At 38.9% G+C, this 27807-nt stretch overlaps 1 protein-coding gene and 1 long non-coding RNA gene across 5 annotated transcripts in view; one reads left to right on the top strand and one right to left on the bottom strand.

The window, feature by feature from the left end:
• DLG5 (discs large MAGUK scaffold protein 5) overlaps window positions 1-3598 on the top strand; it is a 109884-nt gene extending 106286 nt beyond the window's left edge. For both annotated transcript variants that reach the window (XM_068139906.1, XM_068139905.1), the window contains exon 33: window positions 1707-3598. In XM_068139906.1, coding sequence (XP_067996007.1) covers window positions 1707-1810 — 104 coding nt within the window. In that variant the 3' untranslated portion in view covers window positions 1811-3598. The remainder of the gene's footprint in view (window positions 1-1706) is intronic.
• The window catches only part of LOC137441915 (uncharacterized), an 82709-nt gene that overhangs the window by 12767 nt on the left and 42135 nt on the right, over window positions 1-27807 (bottom strand). The window contains exons 3-4 of one of the 3 annotated variants that reach the window (XR_010987530.1): window positions 7048-7220; window positions 3688-3762 (exon numbers count right to left, since the gene is read on the bottom strand). This is a non-coding gene — a long non-coding RNA (uncharacterized lncRNA). Of the gene's footprint in view, window positions 1-3687; window positions 3763-7047; window positions 7221-27807 lie in introns of those variants that run through there. The other 2 variants (XR_010987532.1, XR_010987531.1) reach the window with 2 other exon arrangements.

The raw sequence follows: 27807 nt of genomic DNA, 5'->3' as shown, positions 1-27807 counted from the left end.
AATTGAAGTTATTTGAAGAGTCTCTGCTTATTTCGAAGTAGAAACATGTCCTTGTGATTGCACCAGTAATTCTAGCCATCTTGTGAATGGCAACAAAACTTCAAGAAACTCCAACCAAATCAAAACACAAGGACCCCACACCGCTAAACTAGCCAAACCCACCATTGCATCTCCTGAACAATGGAATTTTTACAGAAATGATCTGAAGGATACCTGCTAAATACAGGTGAGGAAAAGGGAATCTATTTAGTATAGAGGTCTCTTAGTGCATCCTAAGAGAAGTGGCACATTCTCAACAAAATCAGTTACCCAGCATAGCCATGCAAATGTTCTTTTAAACAGGACATACTAAACCTTTGCAGAACTTGTCATGTGCCTAGCCAGATTGCTTCACCATGTTCTGCTCCTTGTTGATTTTTTTTTTTGTTTCCTTTTCATTTCACCTGAGAGTGAAGGTAGCAGTCAGTCCAAGAGAGCCCTATGTCTATCTTCTCATATACCCGGTGGGAAGGACCTTCCTCTGTTAGTGCCAAGTATACTGAACTCCAGCTGTCATCAATGTTGCTAGATGCTGGTAGTCAGAGAGGATTTGTTTTCAAACTCGTGTTGACATGTAAGCTTGTTGAAATTATTATGTGCGTATAAGCATGTAGTTAGGCATGTTGGACGTGGTAGCCTCCACGTGAAGCTTTTATGACATGCTCTAACAGATGAGCTCTGTGACTACTTCATGAAGTACATTTTGTGGCTTATGACTCTTTCAAGCTGGTTTTGTTTTCTGTACCAGGTTGTGAGCACTTCCTTGCTGCCATTTGTCACGTTTCCTAGACCATGTGTGTTACTGTGATACTGTATCTAAACTCACCTGACATCATGAACTGTAGCATATGCTGCAGAGTTAAGTAATATTTTATATGAGATCAAATTCTGTCTTTCGAAAAGACATTTGTAAGACTTGCTGTATTTTTCCAACATTTGTGCTGAGGCCAGAAGCTTTTCTGACATATTTCTCTAGTCATGAAGTCCCTTACTTTTTAAGTCTTGAGTCTAATACATTATTCTCTCCTGTGTCAGTGTTGGCATTTTACTTTTTGTGACTGTTTTGTTTAGCCAGGGTAGAATGCAAGGTGTTCATTTATCTTTTGAATTGATTTCCAGAGTTGCTTGCTGTTAGCCTTTTGTTCCTTGAATGTAGCTGAAAATAAGTATTGAAGTAGCAAGCACTGCTGTTTTACTTAGCTCAACAGTCTTTGAGCTGCCTCATAATTTACTTCTAATATTTGTAAATAATGTCTAGTTGCTACAACTATAGTCTCTGTGTATATTGCCACATAAATCTAAAACTCTTAACACTGCATACTGAGCAGAGGTTTATTGTAGCAGGTTCTGACCATCTTTAGACTTAAGCTTTGCCACCTAATGCCTCTGAAAATAGTACATGGAGGCCACTAACAAAACACTTGTCTTTTTTGATTATAGGCATCAGTTCTGTGGCTGTTTTAAGAGCTTGCAGAAAAAAACTTGAACGCTGGATCTCTTTGCTCTGTTCTTATTTTAAGAGTCACGCATCTGGCAAATGCTGAATTGTGTAGAATAAGTTAGTCTCTTGATAAACACTTTGCAGAAAAATAATGTCTGCTCTTTGTAATTAGTCATAACTGTTTCAGTCTAATTTGTGAGTGTGTGTGTGTGTTCTTCTTCTCCAGGTATTGTCCAGGGAGGAGGTCTTTCAAGCATTTGCACTCAGATTATGACAACTGTTGATCACGAACAAAACAAAGTCCTGTGGATTCCAGCTGGCCCACTCTAGATCCATATTTTGCTGTGAAGCTGCTCTGCAGATGTAAATAACTGACTTTCTATCCAATGGACCTGTCCATATCTGTCTTTTTAAAGATATCTGTAAGTGATTTCTGTTTCATGAAGGGGAATGATAACACTGAACACACAAGGACACAAGGAGGCATCTGCAAAGGGGTAGATCACTTCACCGGGCTCGTCTCTTACATTGTATGTGTAAACGTGTCAGGTTGTCACAAGGGGTTGCAACCTGCACGTATTTGTCCACGAGTAATGAATTTAACAATGCTGCAAAACCCTGTAGAATGACAAGTTTACAAAAACCTTTTCAAAGTATTTGGTTGTTACTGTTTACTTGAATGTCCTTTTTTTGTTTTGTTGGCTTTTTGCATTTGTTTTTGTTTTTAACTCTGTGCTCTTTCACTTAATGAGGTAACTCTTCAGAACGGAGTGAAATTTCTGAATATGAGCAAATGGTTTGTGCACAATGTGACTCTTAGTTGTAATTTTGTACATTTCTAAGCACATTGTTGACTTGACAACCAGGTGATAATGTGGGACTGAATCGGTACGTCTTGAGAGTAAGCTCAGAAGGAAGTGCACTCCTCTACAGGGCAGACCACTGTTTATATCCTGTCAACACTTGTCTGTCAAAGATACTGTTTCTTGTTTTATGCATGAATCTAATATTTAAATGTCATAATATATCTGACCAAGCTTAATGTGTGTTGAGAAATAATAATTTCTGGTTGCTGGGCCTGGATTAAGTACTGGTGGGGAAGGGTTGTAAGCTAGGCCAGGCATGCTGTGTTCTGTAACTTTTAGATACTGTAAATATGGAAAGGTTCTGTCGGTGCAATTATGCAGGGTAATTCTTAAGCTTTGTATTTCAGTGTGTAGCATTCACATAGATTGTTTTTATTTAAGAGCAGCCACAGTTTTATGGCTTTTATTAAAAGCCTTTAGAAAGGTACTAAATTGTTAGTATTTTCACTGTCAAAGAATAAGTGATCATTTAGTTTTGGTTGCAATACTTATTTGTCTGTTGTACCAAACTCCATTGTATCTGTTCCCTTTTTGGTTTTTTTGCACTTCTGTGTGTTCTTAACCCAGGTTTCGTACCTGTCTCTTCTGTCTCTAGTGCCATGTTTCTTGGGTACTGTATTGTAAGTGTGCTTAAAACATCATCTGAGTAGAACTGCTTCTTGGTCACCGATTGTTGCATTTCACTGTACACAATTTCTAGTTTTACACTACAGGCTGTAGTTTTGCTTCTGTTTGCAGGGTTTTTTAATTAAAAAAGGGATTCTTCTTGCACAGTTCTTCAAAGAAAGATCTGGTCCTAAATTTAAATTCTGTTTTACAGATGCTATTTTATAGTTCAAAATACTTTGTTGGTTTTATATAGTTATTTACTATATAGAGAGAATATTTTGAACTATAATACATATAAATATATATAGTATTTTATATAGTATTATGCCATACTATTATAATACTGTATATATATATATACATGAAAAAGGAGGAAATGGTATGGATGAATTGCTAGTCAAAGTACTTCTCATGGTGAGGGACAGCAGTTGTTTTTTTGTTTATCTTGTTGTTTGGTTTTGTTTGGTTTTTTGTTTGTTTTTTAAAGTGTGAGGTCAGAGTAGACTCCAGTGGTACAACTGAAACAGGTACTGTTCTGACATGATTTTTCTGTACTAAAATGGAAATGTCACTTTGTATCAAAACAAAAAAAAAAAAGTTAAAGAAACTGATTACTAAATAAAGGTCAATTTCTATAACTTGACTTCTGTGTAAAAGGTGCATATAGCTAATGTTCTCCTTGATTGTATTTATTTTCTGACTACAATTGGTGCATACAGGTTCAAGTGCTCACCTTGTGAAGAATTAAGTTTTAATTTTGTGGTTTTGACAAGCCTTTCGTATGTAGATGCTGAAGATGTTCAAAAACTGTAGGACACAAGAAGTGAGATGTTGATTTATGTTAACAAATCTTTAACATTCTGCCCCAGTGCTTTTGAGGATTTCAAGTGGAGATGCAATTGATTGGATGGAGGCTTCAACAGGAGAACAAGTCTACCACTGTTATTTTCAAGTGTCACTGGAAACCAGGGAAAACCTAACAGCAAGACATAGTCATTAGCTAAAAGGCACATTGTAGAAATCCATGTCTCAGTTTTTTACACTTCAGACAGGCCAATCTGTTCTGTTCAGTGAGTTATCTGAAAGCTTAGGGAAGGTAGTTGTTCTGTATTGACTTCTCTGTTTCATTATTTGCTTTATTCTCAGATGCCAGTCAGTCAACTCCAGTATTAATTAGGATTGGTAGATGACCGGTCTTGTAATCTACATACCTAGTAACAGTCTTCAGGCATGAGATGGGACTTGCACCTTATCTGCTTGTCTTGAAAAAAACAACTCACCATGGTGCTATCTTCTAATGAAGGATGAAGAAAATAGGCACATTCTGGCATGTTAGTAACAGCCATACCTTGTATATCTTCTGATCATAAGGAAGTACAATTTAAGTCTTGGTTAAACACTAGAAAGATTTCTTTAGTGAGCTAAGCAGTTTCTGATACACCATTGCATTTTATAACACTATGTGTGGCAACTAGATTTGGCCATTGTTTTGAAATGAGTATTTTTTTATTTAGATGTTTAAATCGTATACTTCTGTGGGCATTTAAAAAACAGTATAGCAAGGGGACAAAAATCTGAAATTTTCACCCTCATGCTCATAAGCCACCGTGTATCATATAAAGTGTTAGCTGGAAATCATAATCTTTTCATTTTATTTCTCCTTAGCTTGACTGACATAAAGTGGCTGAAGCTAATTGCAGCCCATATGTATGATCTGTTGTTAACATGCTCACAAGCATCTGTTTGCTTTCAAACCTTCCATTCTGTTCATGGTGACCTGACTTGCTGGGCAAGTGTTCACCAGATCCAGAATTACACTCTGACAGCTTCCCAGTTCTCCACCTCAGACAATGGTCTTTTTTCAGTGTCTGGTGAATTTGAAGGCATATAATAATCCTTCAGTGAACGCACACAGTATCTTAAGAAGTTAAACAGCTTTCCTAAATACGTGTATGCATGGTTGAAGTACAATCTTGTAATCTTTTCTAGACTTTTGTTTAAAGCTCTATGTCATTGCTAAGATTCTTCACCTCCACTTCACAAGGGATATTTCCTTTTAAAATACACTGGCATTGGAAAAATGTGCACTGGCTTGGAGACTGAAGAGCCTATTGTGAAAAATACAGATGCTGAACAAGGTAGTCTCTGGTCTTGTGCAACAACTGATAATGGTCCCAGGCCTACAGCACAAAACAAAACAGTATGAAAAAGGCAGCTGCTCTTGTAAATTCTCTTACAGCTTCTCTTGTCAGGAAAAGTAATCATATCTTATGTAGTAGGGTGTTCTTAAAGTGATCTTTTGGAAAAAAAAACAACTTAATTCTGTGTCATTTTGCCTAGAAAATGTCTTGGTGTTCTTCACTGAGAAAGTATATTTTTGATGAATGCTCGGTAGCAAACTTCATAGCTATTCAACTTGACTTCTTTCTTAGAGATACAAAACCCAGGTGATGTGAATGATCCTATTACTTAGGTGTGAACATAGCAGCTGAATTTGGGATTGTTCAATTCAATTGTAATGAACAACTCCTTACAAGCTTTTGTAAGAATTGATGATTTTTCCTTTAGAAATTATTTTAGATGACTGTTGTCATTTTATCCTTAAAAGCTGTTAATTTTTGGAACTGCATAAAAAGCACGTTGTGACTAAAAAAATTCAAAACATTTTCAGTACTGGAAGCTAACTTGTTAGACCTCCAATACAGAAAATGTTACAGGTTTTTGGGTTTGTTTTTTGCATGGTTGGTTTCGTTGTGAGGGGTTTTTTGTTTCTTTTGTTGGGGTTTCGTTTGGTTGTTTATTGTTGTTTGGCTTTTTCCCCATATGTTTTATATTGATTTAATCTTGCAGCTTAGTTTAAGAACAGTGAGGAGTATTAAAAGTGTTCTGCTTTCAGTAGATCTCATTCAAGTCATGAGGTCTGTGGTGACAGGTTGGACTTGGTGATCTTTGAGGTCTCTTCCAACCTTGGTGGTTTGTAATTAATTTCCTGTATAAAATGTTACCGATGCAGTAAATTTTTTTTTTCCCCTATGTGTAATGAATTCTCTTGTGAAATTTCAGATTTATTTTTCATTTGCACACACAAGTTATAAAAATAAGATTCCCCCCCCCCAGAAGTGTAGGCAGGAAAATGATAGAGATCTAATCATTATTTTAAGAAGCAAATAACCAAAATCTTTGTAATTTAGTCACTTCACGTTATAGCAGATTACCTGTTACTGCTATGTTCTGTGAAGAGTACATTGTATGCTAAAAGTGTGTGTTCACTGTGTCACTCATACTGCAGGAAATGCCAGCAGTGGCTGGGGAAGCGTCCAGAGATAATGGTATCTTGATTTACGAGCCTTTTCTTTGCTTGTTCATAGTATAAAGAGAAGGTCAAATATTACTTCTTCTAGTTAAGAAAAATGAACAATCCAAAGCTGAAATACCACCTCCACCACCTCTCCCTGCAAACCCAAAGCACAAAACAGAGCTACCCTCTTGCCCCCAAACTCCACTTCTTAAGTGTCCAGTTTGCTGTTTCTTATGATTTTGGGTCATTCCCATCTTCTAAAGATCTATTAAAAGTTCAGAAATCTAAGGTAGCAGTTTGCTCTTAATGTAATCCATGTACATATACTGCATATTTAACAATACACTGATGTCTCCGAAGTTGGGAAAGTCTGTGAAAATATTTTAGACTTTCAACAGCTTGAGGAAAAATATTTCTTGATAAATTGTCATATTTACAAGGACTTCCTTCTTTCAAAGTTTCTTTCAGTACAAATGTGGATGACATAATTTGTGCAATCCTCTCTAATCTCCTTCCTCTAAGGCAGGAGATGATCAGCTTTCTGAAGATGGTGACTTTGATTTTCAGAGAAAGTGACCTTCCCCCCCCCTCCAAAGTTTGCATGTGGTTTTGTTGCAGATAGATTGTTAACAAGATTGCAGGTCTTGTTAACAATAATGCAAATCAATTAAAATCATCATAATTCCTTTATTTGCCAAGTGTGTCTGCTCCACACATTCTTGGCATTTGAACTTAGTGTTTAGATTCTCTAATCATCTGGTTGTTTATCCTAATAAAGACTATTTGTGGCTTACCTGTGGCAAACGTAAGATTTTATCTTTCAGCTTGTTTGGCTAGTGTCGGCCATAAAAGGCTGACAATGCATTGAAAGGAGCCTAAATGCAATTGTAAGTCTTACAGTTCTGCGATGAAAGAAGGTAGGTACAGCATTCTGACGGGATCATTCCAGTGGAGTCAGACAGAAGATCTGAAGGCAAAAGGTAGGAAGATGTTTTCTTATTAGACTGTATGACTTGAGAGTGCAAGCAGTTGTTCACATTATAGTAACAGGTAGGTTTTTGATGCAAAGATGACTGAAGAAACCAAACAGACTGAGCTGAATTCCAGTACAGTGATACAAGCTGCATGTCCATGGCAGCCCGTAAGGTTGTCCCGTACTGGCAAAATCTGTGACTTTTACCTGGGGTTGACTGTACTGTGTGGCCTTGCAGAGCTTCTGGCTGCAAATGTGTTTCTACAATCCAAACAAATACTCATACTTTTATATCCTCACTTGTACTGGAGTGAAAAATGCATGTTTAATAGCAGCGATTATGGTGTGATCTGCTGAGGCCTGCTCTGACTGATTTGCATTTCAATTATTTAGAATTCATTTTTCTGGGTGGTACCACATATTTTCTGCCAGAGAGACTATTTTACAGCTGCAAAATAATTGAAATGAAGTTGTGAGAATCAGTTGTATATCATCCTCCTCCTCCTGGCCTTACATGTCAGAGATTCCCTCAGAGCTGCAAAACTCCAAGAGAGACTTAAATTCCCGTCTGATGCAGATGCTGCTCTGTCCTTGCATAGGATGTGACCAAAGCTGTCTTCTGACAGCATGAAGTAAGAAGTGTTGGGACTGCACTGGCTCCAGTCCACAGCTGTGCTCCTCCGTGGAATAATTCATAATGATTCAGTCTTGGTGTGAATTGATCCTAGCAAGATGGTTCCAGTCCTGGCTCCATTCTACCAGTTTTGTGCCTTCCAGGGGTTTCAGAATCAACTGCTGCCACATTTTTCCTTTCAGTTATCCCTTTCCTCTACATAACCACACACAGACATACAGGTTTGGCAAGTGCTCCATGAAATTCTTCTCCGCATAGGAGTGAGCTGCTAGTTTGTGAGAGCTATATTATGGGTACACATCACAAAGCTTCTCCTCCTTTCACTGTTATATTCAGCTTTAGTTTCTCTTTGCTTTACAGTTTCACTGCTGTTAGTAGATAAATATTTCAGGGTGTCTCCCATCCAGCTCAGCCTTCCTGTTTGCTCCATTTCCTTGCTTCATGCTTCACTTATTTCATTGCTTCTTAACACCTTGCACATCTAAACTCTCAGAGATATTTTTTCCATTGCTGATGCAACCTAATCATCCTCTTCCTTGCCCTGTTACCTAATACTGAAGTATTTTGGGATATTACATAAAGTCTGTCTGTTTGATAAATCACACTATGCAGTTGGGGAATAATTACAAATTTATTCTATATGCTTGTTATGATCACTGTTGACAATCTTGCAGAGGTTGTAATCCTTGAATTAATTCAGATTTCCCTTGGCACTGTTCTGATTCTGTGATAACACCACTACAAATTACTGAGGTACACAAATGGGGTGCTTTGCCTTCACTAGAAATAAACTGTCATTATTGGAATTTTAACAGTTTTTGCTGTAACTTGGGATGTGACTGAAGTTACTGGAGATGAGTTTTTGTAAAAAGAGTTTGGAAACACTAGAACTCAAAGGAAGTAGCCATATGTGTTGTTTCTTTCCCACCTTACTCTTGCGCTAATGCCCAATTTCAATTTTACACCTTTCATGCTGTCAGTCATTTGAAAATGTAGGCAGTCTGTAATGCACATTATACTGGAAAGAACAAGAACAGCAGCAAACCAGTGCTGGCTATTGGAAGTCATGGGCCTTTAAAATCCATCTCAGATCTCTTACCTGCAGCAAGAGGAAGATCCTTATGTGAAATAAGTCAGAGTTTAAAAGTAGTTTCCTTTCTTGCTCTCAGTACTCTGATAGTGAGACATTCAAAAGCTGATTTCCTTAGTTTTAGAAATCATTTGGTCTGTGGCATCTTAATAGTTTTTATTTGAGAATATCATTTTAACTTCTCTGCCTCAGTAGAATAGAATAGACCAGGTTGGAAGAGACCTTCAAGATGTACTTCATGATGCAGAGCCCTTCAGCTTTTATTTTTACTAGACTAAACAAACTTAACTTTTTAAATAGCAGTTTATTCATTCCTACTACCACTTCTCTGGACCTTTTCTAGATTGAATCACACTACTTTGAGTAGTTAAGAGTTTTAATACCACATGAATACATGGAAATGTGGCTTTCCAGGAAATAAAAATAGCTTTTTTTCCCCCTGTCCTATCACAGAGCAATGAAATTTATTGGAGCAAAGAAGATTCTGTCTATAGATAGTTCTTAGCTCTGTCACAATCTTAAGATCTTACTTCAAAGAGAGATGGTTTTTTATTTTTTCAGTGAATTCATCCAGGAGGTCTTTAATCCAGAAACAACTTCCAAGCATGTTAGATGTAAACCTGGTCTATTTCAGCCATTTGGGTTTTGTAGCTTTTTGTTATGCCCTGTTTATTGGGTATGGCTTTTGTTTAAATAAGGGTTTGTTCCATCATAACCCTTAGAGTCACTCTGTTTCTTGGTGTGAACTTGTGGTCCTATATAAGTCATTCCAAACAAAAGCTTCCTATTCCTAAATGGGGGATGTCCTTGTGCTTTCCCAGTGTGGTATTTGGGGGGCTTGTTGTTTTGTTTGTGTAAAAGCAATTAATTCTGCAAATATCACCACATACCTTGCAAATCAGTGCTACAGCAAATAAGTGAATGACCAATGCATGGCTTGTTAATCACAATGTGAAACAGAAATAGCAAAATCATTCAGAACAAGGCTGATGGGTTACATAAAACAACACACTGATGTTTTGGGCTTTGATTATTTAGCCCTCTGTTTGATTTTTTTAAATATATATACCTGAAAAAGGTGTTCTGAGGTCTAAAGTTACTGTTGGAACATGTAAATGAATTGGAATATAATATTTTATTTGATAAATGCTGAAATGTGTTAAGTTTCAGTGAAAGGAATGCTTTTTATTTCCTCAGATTTCACAGTATTTGCAATGTTCAGGAAAATGGTTAGTAATTTCTGAAAAATAATGTGCCTTTTAAAAGGTGTCTCAAACCAACAACTCAGTAGAAAAGTTATTACTACGTAATTATTCATTGCTAAAACTCTGGGGATTTTTGCTGGGTGTAGTACAGAATGTAATGCTTAAGAGGAAAAAAAACTGTCAGGTATCTGTTAAAACTAATCTTTCATTTCCCAGTATGCTAATAGGGTCAGTGCAGAAACATCAACAGGTGAAAAATGAAAAGCATTAAAAATTATTTCTTCAGCAGAAACAATAATACATGGAAGATGAATAGCATTCATCAAATTGTTCTTTTAAAATTCAAGAAACTCTTCCTTGATGAAAAGTGACACATCAAACTGTCTCTGACACTCTATTTAATTTTTATAGTTGCAACATCTCATTTACAGTTTTGTTGTGTATAGCACTGACTGGATTTTCTTGCCGGTTTAAAAGTAGAGTTTTAAACTCTTGTCCTCAGGGTCGCAAGCATGGCAGAAAATACATCTCTTGGTTTTGTCACTCATTAAGTACCTCAATTATCAAAACCACCCCGACTAGCCAATCACGTTTAGGTTTAAGAAAATAAAATAATATATATACTGTGACGGTTTCTTCCTTAAGACAGCAAATATTAGCAAAATCAGTGGTAAGAACTTGCAGCCTCAGTGATGACTGTAAATCCACAGTTGTCACACAAGGCATAAAAACCCCAAATTAACTGAGTCTCAATGTATACTGGAAGGTGTGGCATATTTCCCATCTGTAAATCTAACATTTCTAGTGTTAAGTCCAAACACTTATTCAGGGATTTTCTGTAACAATCAGTCTAAATTGGTGAAGGCATACTAAGCCTTGTATGGCACAGACTTTTAGTTGAGACTGGACAACAATAATCTAGTCTCTGAAGTATGCAAAAAGCATGAGAGAGCATCAGGCTGGCTGGCTTGGTGTCAAGTCCTACTTGTAAAAGGTATGACTTAAAATGGAAAGCCTTTGTGACAGTGTATGCTGACTAACTCAATGTGTATAGCCTGTGCAGAGAGTTATTTTCCACCTCTTCACAAATACACAAGAAGGAAATTTGCTTTAAACATAGAGGGGTACAGACAGTTCTTTTATTTAGTGAAATATTTTTTGATGGACATTTAACTAGTTCTAATTTATGGGCAACAGATGTTTTTCCTTCATTAATTGTGTTTTCAGAAGATAGGCCTGGAAAAGTTTCTGAGGATCCATGGGCTCTTTTTTTCAGAGGTAAATTTGTTCTTGAAAACAATTCTTTTTTTTCCAATAAAAACCCCAAACTTTTTCAGAGTTCCAAAGTGTCTTACTTTAGTACATTTTTTTCCTTATAGATAAAGGCTGTTAAATGTGCTGTCCCACTTTTTCCTGCACAATAGAAGTTCACAAATACTGCACCTGCTTTTAGCTCAGGTAAGATACAATGACATCAGATCAAGATAGCAGGTGTAAGTACTGAAAACTGATTTGAATCCTCCTGTGTTCAAAATTCAGTATTCAGAAGTTGCTGGTAATGAAAAAGTTTTGGTTTGAGACTAGTGAACTGTTTGGGTTTTGTCCCCATCTTTGTCCCAGTAAAACAGACACTGACCCTTGCTGTAGGAACAGGAACTGAAGCCTTTCACACTGTAAATGTTCTGCCAGATGCATATTGTTAAATTCTATTTAAAATATACTCAGTTTTGAGTTATTGGAGCAATATGAGAAAGTGTTAACTTTCATAACTGATGTGCTGGTTTGACAAGGCTTTCACAGCAGAAGTCACTGTTGCACATGCCTTCACAGACACAATGCTTCTCCTGTCATAGAAACATCTACAGCTTAAGTAGCATTCCTTTTACGACATCGAGCTCTCTACAATCTTTTAAGGTATAAGTCACAGATTTGTGGAGGAAGTTCTCTGAGATGCAAGTAATTGAAATACGATGATTTAGTTATGTTGGCTTAGGAGCATTATGTCTTAAAGGTGCAGAATTCAGTGATAAAAGCAATTTTTTTCCTGCTGAAGGACACACATTCTTAGGTAGCAACTTCTAACGTTAGACATACAGAACTGCCTCTTGAAAAAAAGTAATGGCTTTGCAGTTTTTTGTTTAGGCACCAAGTTAAGGAATACAGCTGTTCACTTGTCAACAAACTCCTCTGCCATGTGTTGCTGTCTTGTATGCAGCATATGCAAATTGTCTCAGTCCCTCACAAGAAGCAGCTACGTATCTTTACTTTGGCAATCCATGCATTGGGTCATGACCCTTCTCTTCTAAATTCCCTTATTCAAGTTACAGACACCTCTCTCTACAGGTGGTGATCTGTGCCGTGTTGCCAGACCATCAAAGGGCATAAGAAACAGTCTCACTCTGGCACAAGAAGGAGCATGGCTGTGGTACAGCTCTACTTGCTCTCTGCTTGCTCTGGTTTGGGTTACTGCTATGTGAGGGACTGAGATGCTGTGTTTCTTACTTCTCTCACTGTGGGGCCCCAGAGTGCCTATTTGCTAGCTTGCTTTTTTCTTTCATCTGCTCTGAGACCATGGGTGTACTCTAAAACTCTTTTAATTACAGGTGGCTTACCTGTTTGTACAAATTCTAGCAATATATGAGTGGGGCAGGAAGGTGAGTGAATAGTTAACTGTTACTTCAAACAGGAAGATAAGACAAACTTCAACAGTTGTCTGTAAGAGGCAGACCACTATGTTACTGGACAATTTTTTTGCGTGTCTTTGGTTCTTGGAAGAGCCTGTGTTTTATCCCAGAAGATTATAGAGTAATTTCTGTGCAGCTTAGCATCTTTTCACAGATGTCTTACAGATACAGAACTGTGTTCTGGTTTGCAGGTAGGAAGCTGAGAGGCAATTTTTAAAAATTCATAAGGGATTTAAGAAAAAAATTACTAGTACAATATTCTGGGTAGTGCCATAAAGAAGGGATATTTAAGAACTGTGCTACATGACAGTGTAATGTGTCCAACTGCCTTAGCATTGCTGGTTTCAGTGTACTCACTGAGGCAAATAATTACTCCAGGAAATAACATTTCAATATCTCACAATCAGCATTTCTCTGAGTTTATTTCTCACATTTTTCTCTTCCTATTTCTTTTGATCTTTCAGGAGGTACTTTGCACTCTTGTTCTAGTGAAACTGAAAGCAATGGGGTTTCTCATGCAGCTCAAAGGCAGAACTTGTTACAGCCTTTTGTCATTGTTTAGCAGCCCAAAAATTCTTATCTTTGAGGAATAGGGTGGTAGAGGTACAAATATGCTTTATGTTTTAAATGCAGAGAGACTGATGAATGACAAATATGCTACTCTTGGGTTTGTGGTGGTTTTGGTGGTTTTCCTCCTTTTGTTTTTTGTTTGCTTGTTTTGGTTTTAGGTGAAGTTGGATTTATAGAAGTAGAAATCTGTGCAGTCCACATAATGGGTATGGCTATGGCCTCCAGCCAGATTTGGAGGAGTAATCAGTGAGTTTTAACCTGATGAAGGGTAGAGATGAACATAAATTTGCCTCTCCAACAAGATGTAAACATTTTTCTTTTAGACTGCTTCCTTTTCCCTTTCGGAAAACTTGAAGAACCAAGGCAATAATTTGAAGGACAAAGATCTGGACCACATGAGAACTTAGTTTCTTAGTGGAGTTTGTTCTGATCTACCACTCTTTGGTCCTAGAAGATTAGTCTTTATTATGTATCCTCTTGATATTTCTAGTTTGTGGTGGTTTGGCCCTGGCTGGGGGCCAAATGCCCACCAAAGCCGCTCTCTCATTCTCCTTCTTAGATGGACAGGGGAGAGGGGAAAATATAGCAAAAGGCTGCAATAAGATAGAAGCAGTTGTAATAATGTGAAGCAAAAGTAAGGGCTACGTGTGGAAGCAAGAGCAAACAAAAATGTTATTCTCTGCTTCCCATCAGCAGACAGTGGTTGATCACTCCCCGGAAAGCAGGGCTCTAAGGCCTGTATTGATTGCTCAGACATGATCAACGAATGTCCCCATGCTTCCTTCTTTCATTTAGCTTATATATCTGAGCTGACATCATGACATGGAATATCCTTCTAGTCAATTTGGGTGAGCTGGCCTGGCTGTGTCTCCTTCAAAAATCTTGCCCACTCCTCAGTGTACTCTTGGGGAGGGTAAATGTTGGAGAAGCACAGCCTTGGTAACTGGTTCAGTAGCAGCCAAAACAGTGGTGTGTTACCAACACCCAGCTACATCACTGCAAAACACAGCACTAGAAAGATGCTCTGGGGAGAATTAACTCCCGCTAGGCATACCCAATGCATAGTGTTACATACAGGAAAGCTGAAAGGCAGTGAGATTATAGCCTTGATTCCCAACAAGTACCAGGTAGCAATACTGCACCCCTTCCATTAATGACAGAAAGGGGTCCATGACTAGGAGCTGCATCATGCTATGAAGGTCACTACAGGATCAACTCTCCAGTGCTGTCCTCACTTTGCTTGAAAATGGGAGGTACTCCCCATTGAACTTCTTTGGTCAGTCCTTTGTATCTAGAAAGGAGACATGCGGGATGCTCAGCTGCTAGTGTGCAGAAGCCTTAAACATAGGCACTTCTGACAATCAGAAAGGAAGTTGGTGTCTGTGTTTACTGACATTCCCTACAAAGTCATTGTCCTTGTAATACAAGGATATTAAATACAGATAGAAGCATGGTGACTCCAAGGTCAAAAGATGAGAACAGGTAATCTGGAGTTTCCATCACTACTGATTATGCTTATGCTTCAGTTATTAAGAGTTGCAAGGTTGCATTTCGTATGTGGATGCTTGCTACTAATTAAAGAAAATGCATGTCCTTTAAGAACTTGAGAATATATAGATTCTAGTTTTTATCATTAACAATTTCTTAATTCCTTTCTAACTAGAATGCTAACTTATTTCTGTGCAAATGTGGTTTGGGCATTTGTTGGTTGAACTTAAGATGAATTTTGTACCTGCCTGATACCTTGAGAGACAGACCTTGCCTGCAGCATGGCATAAAATGAGCCTTATAGTCTCCTTCATCTCTGGTGCATCTCTTTTCCTTTTCTCATTTACTGCCTGACTGTATGGAGGTGCTTCAGGCAGTTAATCTAGTCAGCTGAACTTAGCATTGATTACTCAGACCAAAAAGGACACCATGGATACACTCATTGAAGAACAGAGGCATTTTGAAATTAGTTACGCTGCAGAAACAGAAGCTTCTTGAATTCTGATGAGAGCATTCCCACTGCCATGAGACACGCAAGCACTTCAATTAAAAAGAAATTATTTTTCCCAAGTGACTTTGCAAACACCAAGGATTCAATTCTCTTAACTCTAGCATCTTTGATAAAAGAATGAAGCTATGCATTTAACGTTCTACTCCAGTACTAGTCTCTCTTAGAGTTGAAAGATGCACAATTTCCCTTTGCAGAAGATACCCTCTGATTTCACCAGTAACCTTGCTATTTTATTTGTGTTTCAATGATATAATTTGTACTCCTTGCCTGCCTTCCTTATTGCTCTCCTATTTATGTTTTCATTATCTACTGCAGATTGCGTGTACTGCTTGATGGAGTGCTCTTTCTTGACGCAACTCTTTTATGGTGTTTATTGATGAGACATTTCTGAGAACAGTCTCATTGTATCCTGCTCAGTTACCATTTGTGTTTTACCCTAATGTGCTGCTTTTCAGAAATACGTAAGCTACATAAAATGAGACACCCAGCTAAAAGCCCTTCAGAACGTCTCCTTTTGGCATAGCAGCTTTCTATTTTAACTGAGTTTTAGTGAATGTACTGAGACTTACATGAATAAGAACATCTGACTCTACACTAGCTTAGGATGAAGACCACAAGGCATGCTTTCAAAGAAATGCTCACCTATAGCTGTGCATAAGGAATATTCTATCAGCCACATGGTTTTGAAATAGTTAGCTTCTATCCTTTTTGAAGTTTTTGATATGTATCATGACTAGAGGGAGGATGGATAGTAGCTTACAGATTGCTGTTCCCTCTTACTGGTCGATGGTAGGCTGAACATGAGCCTGCAGTGTGCCCAGGCAGTCAAGAGGGCCAATGGCATCCTGGCCTGCATCAGGAACAGTGTGGCCAGCAGGAGCAGGGAGGTCATTCTGCCCCTGTATACTGCACTGGTTAGGCCACACCTCGAGTACTGTGTCCAGTTCTGGGCCCCTCAGTTTAGGAAGGATGTTGACTTGCTGGAACGAGTCCAGAGAAGAGCAACAAAGTTGGTGAGGGGTTTGGAACACAAGCCCTATGAGGAGAGGCTGAGGGAGCTGGGGTTGCTCAGCCTGGAGAAGAGGAGACTCAGGGGTGACCTTATCACTCTCTACAACTACCTGAAGGGAGGTTGTAGACAGGCGGATGATGGTCTCTTCTCCCAGGCACCCAGTACCAGAACAAGAGGACACAGTCTCAGGCTGTGCCAGGGGAGGTTCAGGTTGGATGTTAGGAAGAAGTTCTATACAGAAAGAGGGATTGTGCTATGGAATGGGCTGCCCGGGGAGGTGGTGAAGTCGCCGTCATTGAAGGTGTTCAGGAGGAGACTTGATGGGGTGCTTGGTGCCATGGGTTAGCTGTTTGGGTGGGTTGGATTGGTTGATGGGTTGGACACGATGATCTTGAAGGTCTCTTCCAACCTGGTTTGGTTTATTCTAATAAAGGTTTATTCTATTCTAATAACTGCTATTTCTGTTCAGAGATGAGGTGGCATTCGATATACTATGGTGTTGGAAGAGGCAGAAATAAGGAAGGAAATCATAAGTTACTAGGTGTGGGCTCAACAATTACCTCCCATTTGTGGGAAATGGTGCCTCTCTAGGCAACTCAGTCTGGTTTCACATTAGGTATCACATGGAAATCTCAGCAGGCTTGAAGGGAAAACAGGAAAGTGCTACAGTCATAATATCCTTGGTATAAATCTTAGCCAACTTGGTTGAAGAATAATGCTGTCTACATTTCCTTGCCAGTCTTGTTGACTCTGGGCTGTAGCTTTTGATCTATAATTTTGTATAACTCTGATCTCATTTGTGGCTCCTGTGTTGTAGCCTGAACAGGAAAAATCATAGAACTGTTGTACATGGCAGAAAATGTTAATGTAATAACTTCTACATAGTATGTCTGCCTGGTGAAAGGGGATGGTCTGAGGCTGCTGAAACAGCAACTGAGACACAAACTTTGCTTGTCACAGAATGTTTGTTGCTTTGCAGTACCCAGGTGAGTCTCAACAGCAAAATGGCACGGGAGAAGCAGCAGTTCACCCTGCTCTCTTCTCAGCTTTGCCTTGCTGCTTTGAGTCGAAAAGTCAAATGCTTTTCATCATTGTGAAAATCCCTTAGTCAGTCTGCACCCACTATTTGCCACAAAATCCACTATGTTAGGCAAACAGACTTGGAAAATAAAAGGGTGCAAGTGCAACAATGCGATTTCTGATTAGCTAAGCTGCAGAAAAGTGGCTAACAGAATATGTATAAATGTATTTAGTGCAAACTTTCAAGCACTTAGCACAGTTAGCTATGTGTCTGCCCAAAGTTTTACCTCTAAAGAGAACTTTAATGATTATGGAGCAAATGCGTGCCCCTTCAGTCTTTCCCAGTGAAGAAAATGGCATTTTGTGACATGAGAGAAAGTGGAAGTTGATGTCTGAAAAGTACTCAGAGCAGTAAAGGCTGAGGGCAGGTCTGCAGAAGTAAGCTTTCCTGCCCTCAGGCTGTCAAGTGACTATTAACAGCTGCAGCATCACTGGAATACACATCTTTTTTGCTATTTCTGCCAGCATCATGAACTCACAAAGATGTTTTATAGCTGCAGAAGATGTAGGCATGCACTGGAAAGAGCCCAGGGCTTTCACCTGTTGACATTGCTATTGTGTTGGCACTTTGCCCATGAAAGTCAGACTTTAGAAAGGCTATGGTGTTCAGAAAAGTGAGCTTTGTTGCTTGGGTGAGGAAAAACCTACACTAAATGAAGACCATCCATATTCCAAGGGCTTTGTAAGACAAATTAATAAATTACACTGCATATACTGGGCATCTTGCATTTAATTTTGGAAAGTAAATTATTTATTTCAGGGGATGTTCAGGAAACCTAGGACGTTGCAGGAAGGAGGTGCAAAAGTGCCATACACAGGTCACTCCTGAGCACAGGCTCCAGGCTGTACCCATAGGTACAGATGTCTCTCTATTTGGTGGGCTTCTGTTCCTCATTTACTTGTATTCCTGACAGCTGTTCACTTCCTCAAGTATGATATCCTGGCCGATATTCTGGCCAAATTCTAACTATAATCCTTACAGCCTGCTTGACTTAAAATAGCCCATACATCAAAATTTCTCTTCTAAGAGAAGGGGTGGGTTTAAAAAAAAAAAACTATTTCCATTTTTCACCCCAAATATGGCTCTTTTAGCTTTGAATGTTTCTCTATTTCTAGCTTGTTAAAGTACTTGGAAGGCATTATGCATTGCATGCATATTACAATCTATTACAAATATTTAGCTGGTTGAAGCATTTGTGGTTGTTGGTCTTTTGGTTTTTTTATCTTCAAGGTTAGAAGTAAAAGGGATACTTGTAAAGACTTGCAATTTTGTATGGAAAGTTCTCTAAGTAAATCCCTCACAATAGTTTGATGTGCTAAAATTCATTGTACCTCAGCACCACTGGGATTCAGAAACTAGACAAAGTGTCAGAGACACTAAAAGAAAGACTCGTGCCTGGAATATTCCTAAATGACTCTGACAGCATCACTGCTGAGCGACGTTCAAAATGCTGTTGCTTGTCTGTTCCTGTACAGCTAATCCTGTAACCTTCTAGGGAATAATAGATGCAGCTTTGACACCCCCATATCTCCTGTTTCCTATTTTCAAGATGAGAATCCTCAATTGCTGTGGCACAGGAAATAAAACTTTCTCTTCTACCTTAGCAGCCTTAATTTAACAGCAAGACAGTAAGACCTGCTCAGTTCTTTCAAAGAACAGCTGAAGAGTTTACCTTGGGCAGGCGGTGGAGGTGGGGACACGCTACAACATGAGTAAGCAGGAGCCTGCAGAACAGGAGGACTTCACTCCCAACAAGGTGTTTAGTTCAGACATTTGACATTTTTTCTTTTTCACTGACTGGTTTTAAACAACTCCCTTTTTAGTGTTTGAATACACTTATTGAAGCATCTACTTTCCTAAAGCATTGGGTCCTATACAGGTTCTGTTTTCCATTCTGGGCACTTATCATACAGCATCTGTGCCTGATTATATCTAGCCATCGAACTTCTAAAGTGTTAGGCTATTCCTGGCTCCTCCTATTAGCCCATTCGAGCATTTGTATATATTGAATGTAGGCCACTATATTCCATGTTTAATAGTATTGATCCTGCTTTGAATTATGTGGTATGACAGTCATCTGGGTTTTCAGTTGCTTCCATTTTGATGATTTTGACCCAAGATTCTGGTCTGGCTGGGTCCATGTTTAGTAGTTGAATTGTATACTTCCTGTTAGTCCATGATTTTATTGTTTTTTAAATACCACACCAGCCTCACTGCTGACAGTTTACCATTTGCAGTATGTTCATATGCAAGTTTTTTGACAAGGAAAAAAAATAGTTAAGTACAATAGTTTTCCTTTCTCCTCAGGAAAGAGAAATTCCAGTAGAGACTGGGGTTGTGTTTTGCTCTGGGCATCCCTAGGAGGCTGTATAGCCTATCTTGGCTTTGCTTTTAGGCTATAAGATAGGAGCATCAGTACATTCTTTCCTCAGAAATATTTTCTGCATAAGATTCTAAGGTACTTAGGTGCAACAGTACTGGATTTTGCACAATAACTGGGTATATGTTTGTTAGTTTATTTAATTAATATCCTGTTAACACAGATGGACGAAAAACTGAAAGTACATTTTGCCTCTGTTTTAGGAAAATGGAAAATATTATCTGTGAGGAGTATTCTCATCTGAACAGAGTACTCTTTTAGCAAAGAGGTTTGAAGAAATCTCTGGCAAGGAATGTTTATGAAACAGCTAATCCTAGACAAATAGAAGTAAAGTATTTAAAGAAGGCAAATGTTGAACTCTAAGACAAAACTATTTGCAAAAGGAGCCTGGCTTCACTCAGACTAATGGAAACAGCTCACATGAGCTATTTATCAAGAGCTCTGCAAGGCTAGGGTTTCAAAAAAAAATCAAATTGCTTGGAATCTTCAGGTCAAAAACTTACTGCAGAAGTTACTTAGAGAATATTAGTAAATGTGAAAATCATAAAATGTTTGAAGGCAATTCATAAACAATTTTTTTTAGTACCTTTATCTCCTGTTAGTTTTTCCTTTGAGTCAGGCATAAAGAGAGGGAAAAATAGAACTAAGAAAAGTACAGTGCTCAAGATTAACCTTAAGAATATAGAAAAGTACCACTATAACAGTGATTTTTAGACTATGTTTAGACCATAACCCACATACCCAGGATGGCATGAGCACTGCTCAGGTTAAAAGCCATCCTTATCTGCTCCCCACTTTGTGCTGAAGACACTGCAAACCGCTGGAGAGACCATTATATATTTTCATTGTGTGTTTTTATTTAAATAGGACTGGATTTAAACTATGTCTAGATGTGTTTTCAGGAAGCTGTGACTTTCATATTTTTTCATTGAGACTGATCATAACTGATAATTTACAGCTTGTAGAGCTGATGACTTAGCACTTTCCAAGTTAGATCTGGAGCCAAGCACTGCAGCAATTATGTTGCAATTTATTTCCAATAGGCTTTTGAAAGCTCAGACTGTGGATGGGTGAGGCTGTGAGGCAGTGCAGCAGAAGCACTGACAAAGCAGCAACAGGGGGTCACCAGCAGTTTGTAAAATCTGAATCTTGCTGTTGCACGTCTCCAAAAGAAGCTTCGATTCTGTGATGAAAGTGACTGATACCCCTCTGTGGAAAACAATGCAAAACTGTAAACTATAAAAGATTTACTGAAGTAATTGCAATTTAATCCGTCATACTTTGCCACACCTTCCAACAACTGAAGATCCATAATCACATTATTCAGTGTCCCAGGGATCTCTAACTGTCACTTCTTGATTATTCTATTCAGCTCAAAAGGCAAACAAATGAAATTTATTTCAGAAGGGAACAAAAGTGAAACACAAAAGGGTGTTAAGATACTGCTCAGACTTGGAGGTTATATGGATATTGGATGAGAAATGTGATGTTTATATCTGTCAAGAGTTTCCCTGGATCACACTGCATGGCCTTTCTCTGGTTGGGGGAGGACGAAAACAAAGGAGAACAATTTCTAGACAAACTTGCATAGAGGAGGTAGTTGCCTGCCTTTCTGCCTCTACTATTTGCATTATATTCCACAGCAGTTCTGCCAGTTTAATTTGTCCCATATTTCTCTTTCGTAATGTAATGGGAACATTATTTCTTTTATAATGTGACAGCTTTGAGAGAAACAGTTAAAAGAAAACTTTTCTGTCATTCCAATATGAACTGCTGCCCTATGTCCTCTTTCTTCAACTTACTTAGAAGCCAGCTCCCACACTGAGTTAATGCCCCACTGACCTGTGTGCAGTTACCCCTGGAGTGCGCTATCATTTTGTGTGAACAGTTTCAAAGTATTGTGTATGTGCTCAGCATGTCGTCATGGAGTTTTTCAAGTGTTTTTAAGAATTCTAGTCCTCCAGAGCTGTTCAAACTTCACTAAAGTTGCCTACCATAGAGGCACAGTAGGAAACCACTTATTGACATGAGATCATAACTTGCAATAGCACCTACAAAAAAATCTGAGATGCACTTAATATCATAAATTGTACTGAGAGAGCTTAGAGGAACAATGTCACATATATTCTAAACCAGTGTACGTATATGCATGGTTATGTATGCAGCAAGAATTAAATGCTCTGTGGCAGAGCCTTGGCATAGGAATCTATCCACTTTTTACTTTTGAAACAGATCTTTCAAAATGTCAGGTGTAATTTCATGCATTTTAAGGTAATGCAGGGTCTGCAAATCAAACTGTGATTGAAAAAGTCTTGAGCTGCCTCTTTCCATGAAACTCTGTATTACAGCATTCCAACTATAAAAAATAAAGACAGGAGGAAAAAAAGGGAAAAGCCACATAGTGCTGTAATTTCAAAGCCACCTTATTTCTGGTACACTTTCTGATATACAGCCAGAGTCAAAAAATGAAAGTTGCCATCACAAAACCCTGTGCTTTTTGCCGTACCTACCAGAGTTCTCTTCAGCTCCCTCTCATCAATGCATTGCTTCATTTCCCCTGCTTGCAGTGTCTCTAAAGGCTGGCTTCTAGTGATATGTATAGATTGAATTATTTGCTTAGAATTGTCTTGATGTAGAGCTTTTTCTGAAAAATACAGGTTTTTTTTATACTTTCTGTTGAACTTAATGGCTGCTATTCATTACTGTGGGACTTTTGTTTGTTTGGTTTGTTGGCTTTGTTTGTTTGGTTTTTCCACTGAAATAAGCACTTTAGGGGGTGGGGTTTTTTTAGTTAAATTTCATCCCTCCCACATGGAGTATTTGCTTCTGGTTTCCCAAAACACACAGTCTCATTCATTGGCTACTGTTGATCTTTATTTCCATCCCTCCATGCTGAATGTGGACTATGTGTAAAGTCTCTTTACCTGAAATATTCTTCTCTTGAGCTTCCTATACTGCTAATTTATTAATCTTCACTCCCACTCTTTTCTGAGCAGTTAAGTACAGGAAGACAGGAAGTAGTTAATTAATTCCCCCTCCCCCCCTCCCCCCTCTCCCCCTTCCCCCTCCCCCCCTTCCTGAAGGATCTTGGTAGATAATGCAGCAACCAAAGATTGGGTAGAGAGGTTAACTGCATCATTTAATTCTATTCATTCCAGAGGTATCATGCTTTGATTCTTCTTCTGGCATCTATTTCCCTGTGCAAGGACACATTTTTGGAGAGGAAGATATGTCCGTTTGGACACTTGCTTGCAGTTAGTTATGCCAAACAAAGAGTTGGATATATTCTCCCCAAGTTTTCCTTTCATTTGGGTTTATTCAGTTAAAGTTACCACTTTCCTAGCCTCCACAGTGGAGCATTCTTATGTCAGCTGTCTTTGACTGTTGATCAATCTTATTTTTGCCTGCCTCAGTCTAGGTAGACCAAAAGGGCAGAAGAAATTCAGTAATTTCCAAAGTTGTGATCAGGATCTACTCCACTTGGGTCTCTTTCTTACTAATTTTTGAATAGTTTATTTCCAAAACCATCTCTTTTGCTGACACAGGGCAGGAAGAGAAAAAATGTCTTTTATTGGTTCAAGGCCCTCTGTATTTTTTTTCTGACTCTCATAATGCAGACTGTTTCTTTGCTGCTTCTCTTGTCAGTCTCTTTTCTTGTGTTGTAGCTTCCACAGCTTTTGTACCTGTGAAATCTCCCCAGCTCAAGAGATGGCCTCTCTGTCTTCTGTCTCATCTCTCACAGCTGAAACCTGTAAATGTAAATGAAGGCCTCTCTGTAACTCCTCCTAGGCCACTGCTTCCCTTGGACACAGATACCACACCTTACCTTCTGGTTAACACAGCTACACTGACAGAGCACTGCTCTTTTTTCCGTGCACATCAGGTCTTTACGGCTACACCTGTTCTCTGCCAAACATGGAAGTGTACTCAGTCTGACTAGTGACCTATCTATTATAGCTCTTTATATCCTTTACTATGGCACTTTAATCACCTCCATCTATCAAAATATAGCTGAGAATTCTTACTCTTCCACAAGCACTTAGACTGATGGGAGGGGGAATGTCACACACACGCAATGAAGCTGCCTTGCTTAGTGAGCTGAATAATTAGTAATTTACAAATTCAGTAAACAGTAAATGTGCTCTTGACCTTCCACTTGCACCAGCTGCCTGATGAGGCACCCATCTGACATGTCCAGCTGCTTAATGCCTCCTCCCCGTGTAAAGCCGCCACTGCCACTGGAGCTCCTGCTTGGTGTGTGCTGGTGTTTCAGCAGGCAGTGTGGTGCTGCCTACGCTGCATTGTGCTTTCTGATTCATACTAATCCCTTCATCGTCCTATGGAACATTAAACATAATCACGATATTGAAAATGAAGGCGTTGCAGATTTAAAAGTGGGATCTGCTTAACTAAAAATAGCATTAAAGCAAACCCTGTCCTTCTGTGCTGAAGGACTGGCTGGTATTTGCAGTGCTGTACAGTCATCAGACTCGAGCATAGAAATAGGAAAGAATGCCAGCCAAGAGGGACTAGGAACTATAGGGTTATCCTGCTTTATTCCAAGATCTACTCCTCCTTTGCTACATGACCTTGAGCTTGACACATAGCATGCCCAATCCACCATTTATTTTTCCATAACGTAGGTATAAGGCTGTGTTTGCCACTACTGAGTGTGAATGAAAGGATTCGTATTTGCAGTGCTTGAGGATCCTTAGAGCTGTAGTAGTGATCAGCAGGATACCACAGATATATTTGCTACTCAATTCTCTGAATCTAAAATAAAAATATCTTCACAATAGAAATGTGTTCTTCCCAAGGAATAAATTTCATTTGTCATAGAAGATCAAGGCACAGCTACAATGCACCCTCCAATCTCTAGCCCCAAGTACCATGTTTTCCAGATTTGCTTTGGATGTCGCTATGTAATTTGAAGCTGTTTTTTTACAGTGTACCAAGACAACTGCAAAGAAAGGAAACAACAGTATTATCTTATTCCCATTTAGCTTTCTGCTCCCCACAACCTTGCTTGTTCCCTATATACTTGCATGTGATTCTGTCAAAGTAGTATTGATTCTCAAGAAAAGACCATATTTACAATAAGGTTTTAATTAAATTGTATGAAATACATAAATTCTTTCCCCCTTTATAAAGGAGTCACTATTTTCATTGCACTGATGTTTAAATTCAGAGAGGCTGTTTCAACAAATTTAATGTTGAAATAACCTGATTGTGTGCTAGAAATATTTTAATATTAAATTGGTCTTGCTCCTTAGTCCCTAATTCTAAAAGCTGAGGCCCTAAGGAAAATACCAACTGTTACAAGTCTTGCCAATCTGCTTATGCATCTCACTATATCAGTTTTCCTTCCCTTCACTCTCCCTGTTCTCTGCAATTGACTCAGGCTTTTTTCTAGGTCTTAAAGCCTATTTAAAACTCTACTGCTTGCCTCCCACACTCTCCTCTCTATAGTAACAAGCAGCTACAGTCTGCATTCAAATGTCCTGTGATCTGCTTAAGGCCAAAGTCTGCAAGCTAGTCTGGATATTGTACATGTTCAATACAGCAGTACAACCTAAACACACAAACCTTTTTTTGTTCATACCCAATGTGAGTGGATTAAGCTAATTGCCACAGGTGTCATTAGTGCTAGTGAAACAATTAAAGCCCTATTCCATTAGTTGGTTTTCCTCTTCTCATTCTTTAAAGTAATTAAAAGCTTAAGAAGGAGATGTCTTTCCCTTTTATGAACACTAACTAGTCTTTGGTAGACACCAGTGATTCTAGGGCTTTCAGAGTATTTAAGATACGAGGTCATCTTGGGCATGTCTCATGATTGATTGCATCACCTTAAGCCAACAGGGTATCTCTTGCACACTTATCTTTCAGCTTCCAACTGAGACTTTAACCTGGGAAAAATTACAATGTTAGGATATTTCTGCCTTTAGAAATGCTTGGTGAAGAGGAATAAATTTTGGGCAGTCAAAACAATGTAGAAGAATTATCTTAACTGTGTAGTCATGGACAACCCTGCCCTGTGAAAGAATGAAAATGCTATAGTTAACTTTTACCTTATGTAGAGCCAAAAGAAGTTAAGGTCCAGGCCATGCTTTTTGTTGTGACTTGTTGGCTATTATTTTTGGGATGTTTGCCCCAAACCCAAGAGACAGTATGGTGAACAAGACTGTACTTTTCCCTTCTTATTCTTATGGTCTACATTTAGACAGGGAATGATATGTGGGTGTCATATGGGTTTGGTTTCTATGTGTGCTTGAAGTTGCCATTTCCTGTGTGGTGCTATTGCACTTTTGTTGTTGTAAAACTAGAATTTTTGAAAGGTCACGTATTATTTTGTCTTCTCTGCTTAGATTTATTCTGGCTTAGGTATTTTTTAGACATCTATCACTACTGCAATAGCTATAAAAGAGAGAGAAAGATAAGCAGGCTATGGGAGATGTTCCTGAACACAATGGAATTAGTATTTTTCCTTCTATCATACTGGATCTGCTCTCTTGGTAACACAGCCACAGTAATAAATCTGGTAGATTACAACAGCTAAGTTGCATATACACAGCACTGGTGATAGACTCTAGGATCCTCTGTTACAAAGCTACAGGTTTCAACCACTAATGTCAAAGAACAGCTCACAGTAGTCCCTTCTCCATAAAGGGGATGACTGTCACAGCCACATGGATATGCACACATTTAAAGTGGTCTGTTGCCTTCTAGCAGATGTACACATAACCAGACATTTACATAACAGAAGATGGTAGACCTCTTGTAAAATTTGTGTTTTATCTCCAATAGAATCAAGTGCATTCTTGGATGTTGCTAGTGGAAACTCAGATTTTCTGCTTCTAATTAAAAGAGCATCTGTTTTCCATAGCCTGGGAAAATTATTCCAGGCTTAGAGACGTATGTAGAAAATAGCTGCTCCTCTAGTTAGTATGCTGAATACTTACCTAGGAAGAAGAAATTTTTAAATGGTTTTGTAGTATTTGGTGTTGGTTTGTATCACAAGCTATCCAATGAACAAGAGATGTCAAGCTGTGTCACATAATAAAATCCTGGTTTATGCATTAAACAGAATACAATGCACTACTTCATGTCACATCATGACATTTTACATAAATGGCACGATGAGCACAATGCAGGAAGGATATGGCATTCCATACTATGCTACGACTTGCCATTTTGACATGAGATAGAATAGAATAGAATAGAATAGACCAGGTTGGAAGAGACCTTCAAGATCATCGTGTCCAACCTATCACCCAACACCACCTAATCAACTAACCCATGTAACCAAGCACCCTGTCAAGTCTCCTCCTGAACACCTCCAGTGATGGCGACTCCACCACCTCCGCGGGCAGTCCATTCCAATGGGCAATCACTCTCTGTGTAAAACTTCCTCCTGACCTCCAGCCTGAACTTCCCCTGGCGCAGCCTGAGACTGTGTCCTCTTGTTCTGGTGCTGGCTGCCTGGGAGAAGAGACCATCATCAGCCTGTCTACAACCTCCTTTCAGGTAGTTGTAGAGAGTGATAAGGTCACCCCTGAGTCTCCTCCTCTCCAGGCTAAGCAGCCCCAGCTCCCTCAGTCTCTCCTCATAGGGCTTGTGTTCCAAGCCCCTCACCAACTTCGTTGCCCTTCTCTGGACTTGTTCCAGCAAGTCAACATCCTTCCTAAACTGAGGGGCCCAGAACTGGACACAGTACTCGAGGTGTGGCCTAACCAGTGCAGTGTACAGGGGCAGAATGACTTCCCTGCTCCTGCTGGCCACACTGTTCTTAATGCAGGCCAGGAATGTACTAGTTTAAGATCTAACAGTAGCAGGGACAGTCTGTAAAGAACAGTATTTCATGTAAGGATAAATACTGAAACAAATATATACTGCATTAGCATTTTGTTTTAATGACCTTCAAAAGCT

The sequence above is a fragment of the Melanerpes formicivorus genome, unplaced genomic scaffold, assembly GCF_026170545.1.
Source record: "Melanerpes formicivorus ecotype bairdi unplaced genomic scaffold, bMelFor1.0.p_v2 SCAF_6, whole genome shotgun sequence".
In the NCBI taxonomy this organism is placed as follows: domain Eukaryota; kingdom Metazoa; phylum Chordata; class Aves; order Piciformes; family Picidae; genus Melanerpes; species Melanerpes formicivorus.
The sequence above is the reverse complement of the archived record's forward strand: the minus strand, read 5'-3'. Positions and strand labels throughout refer to the sequence as shown.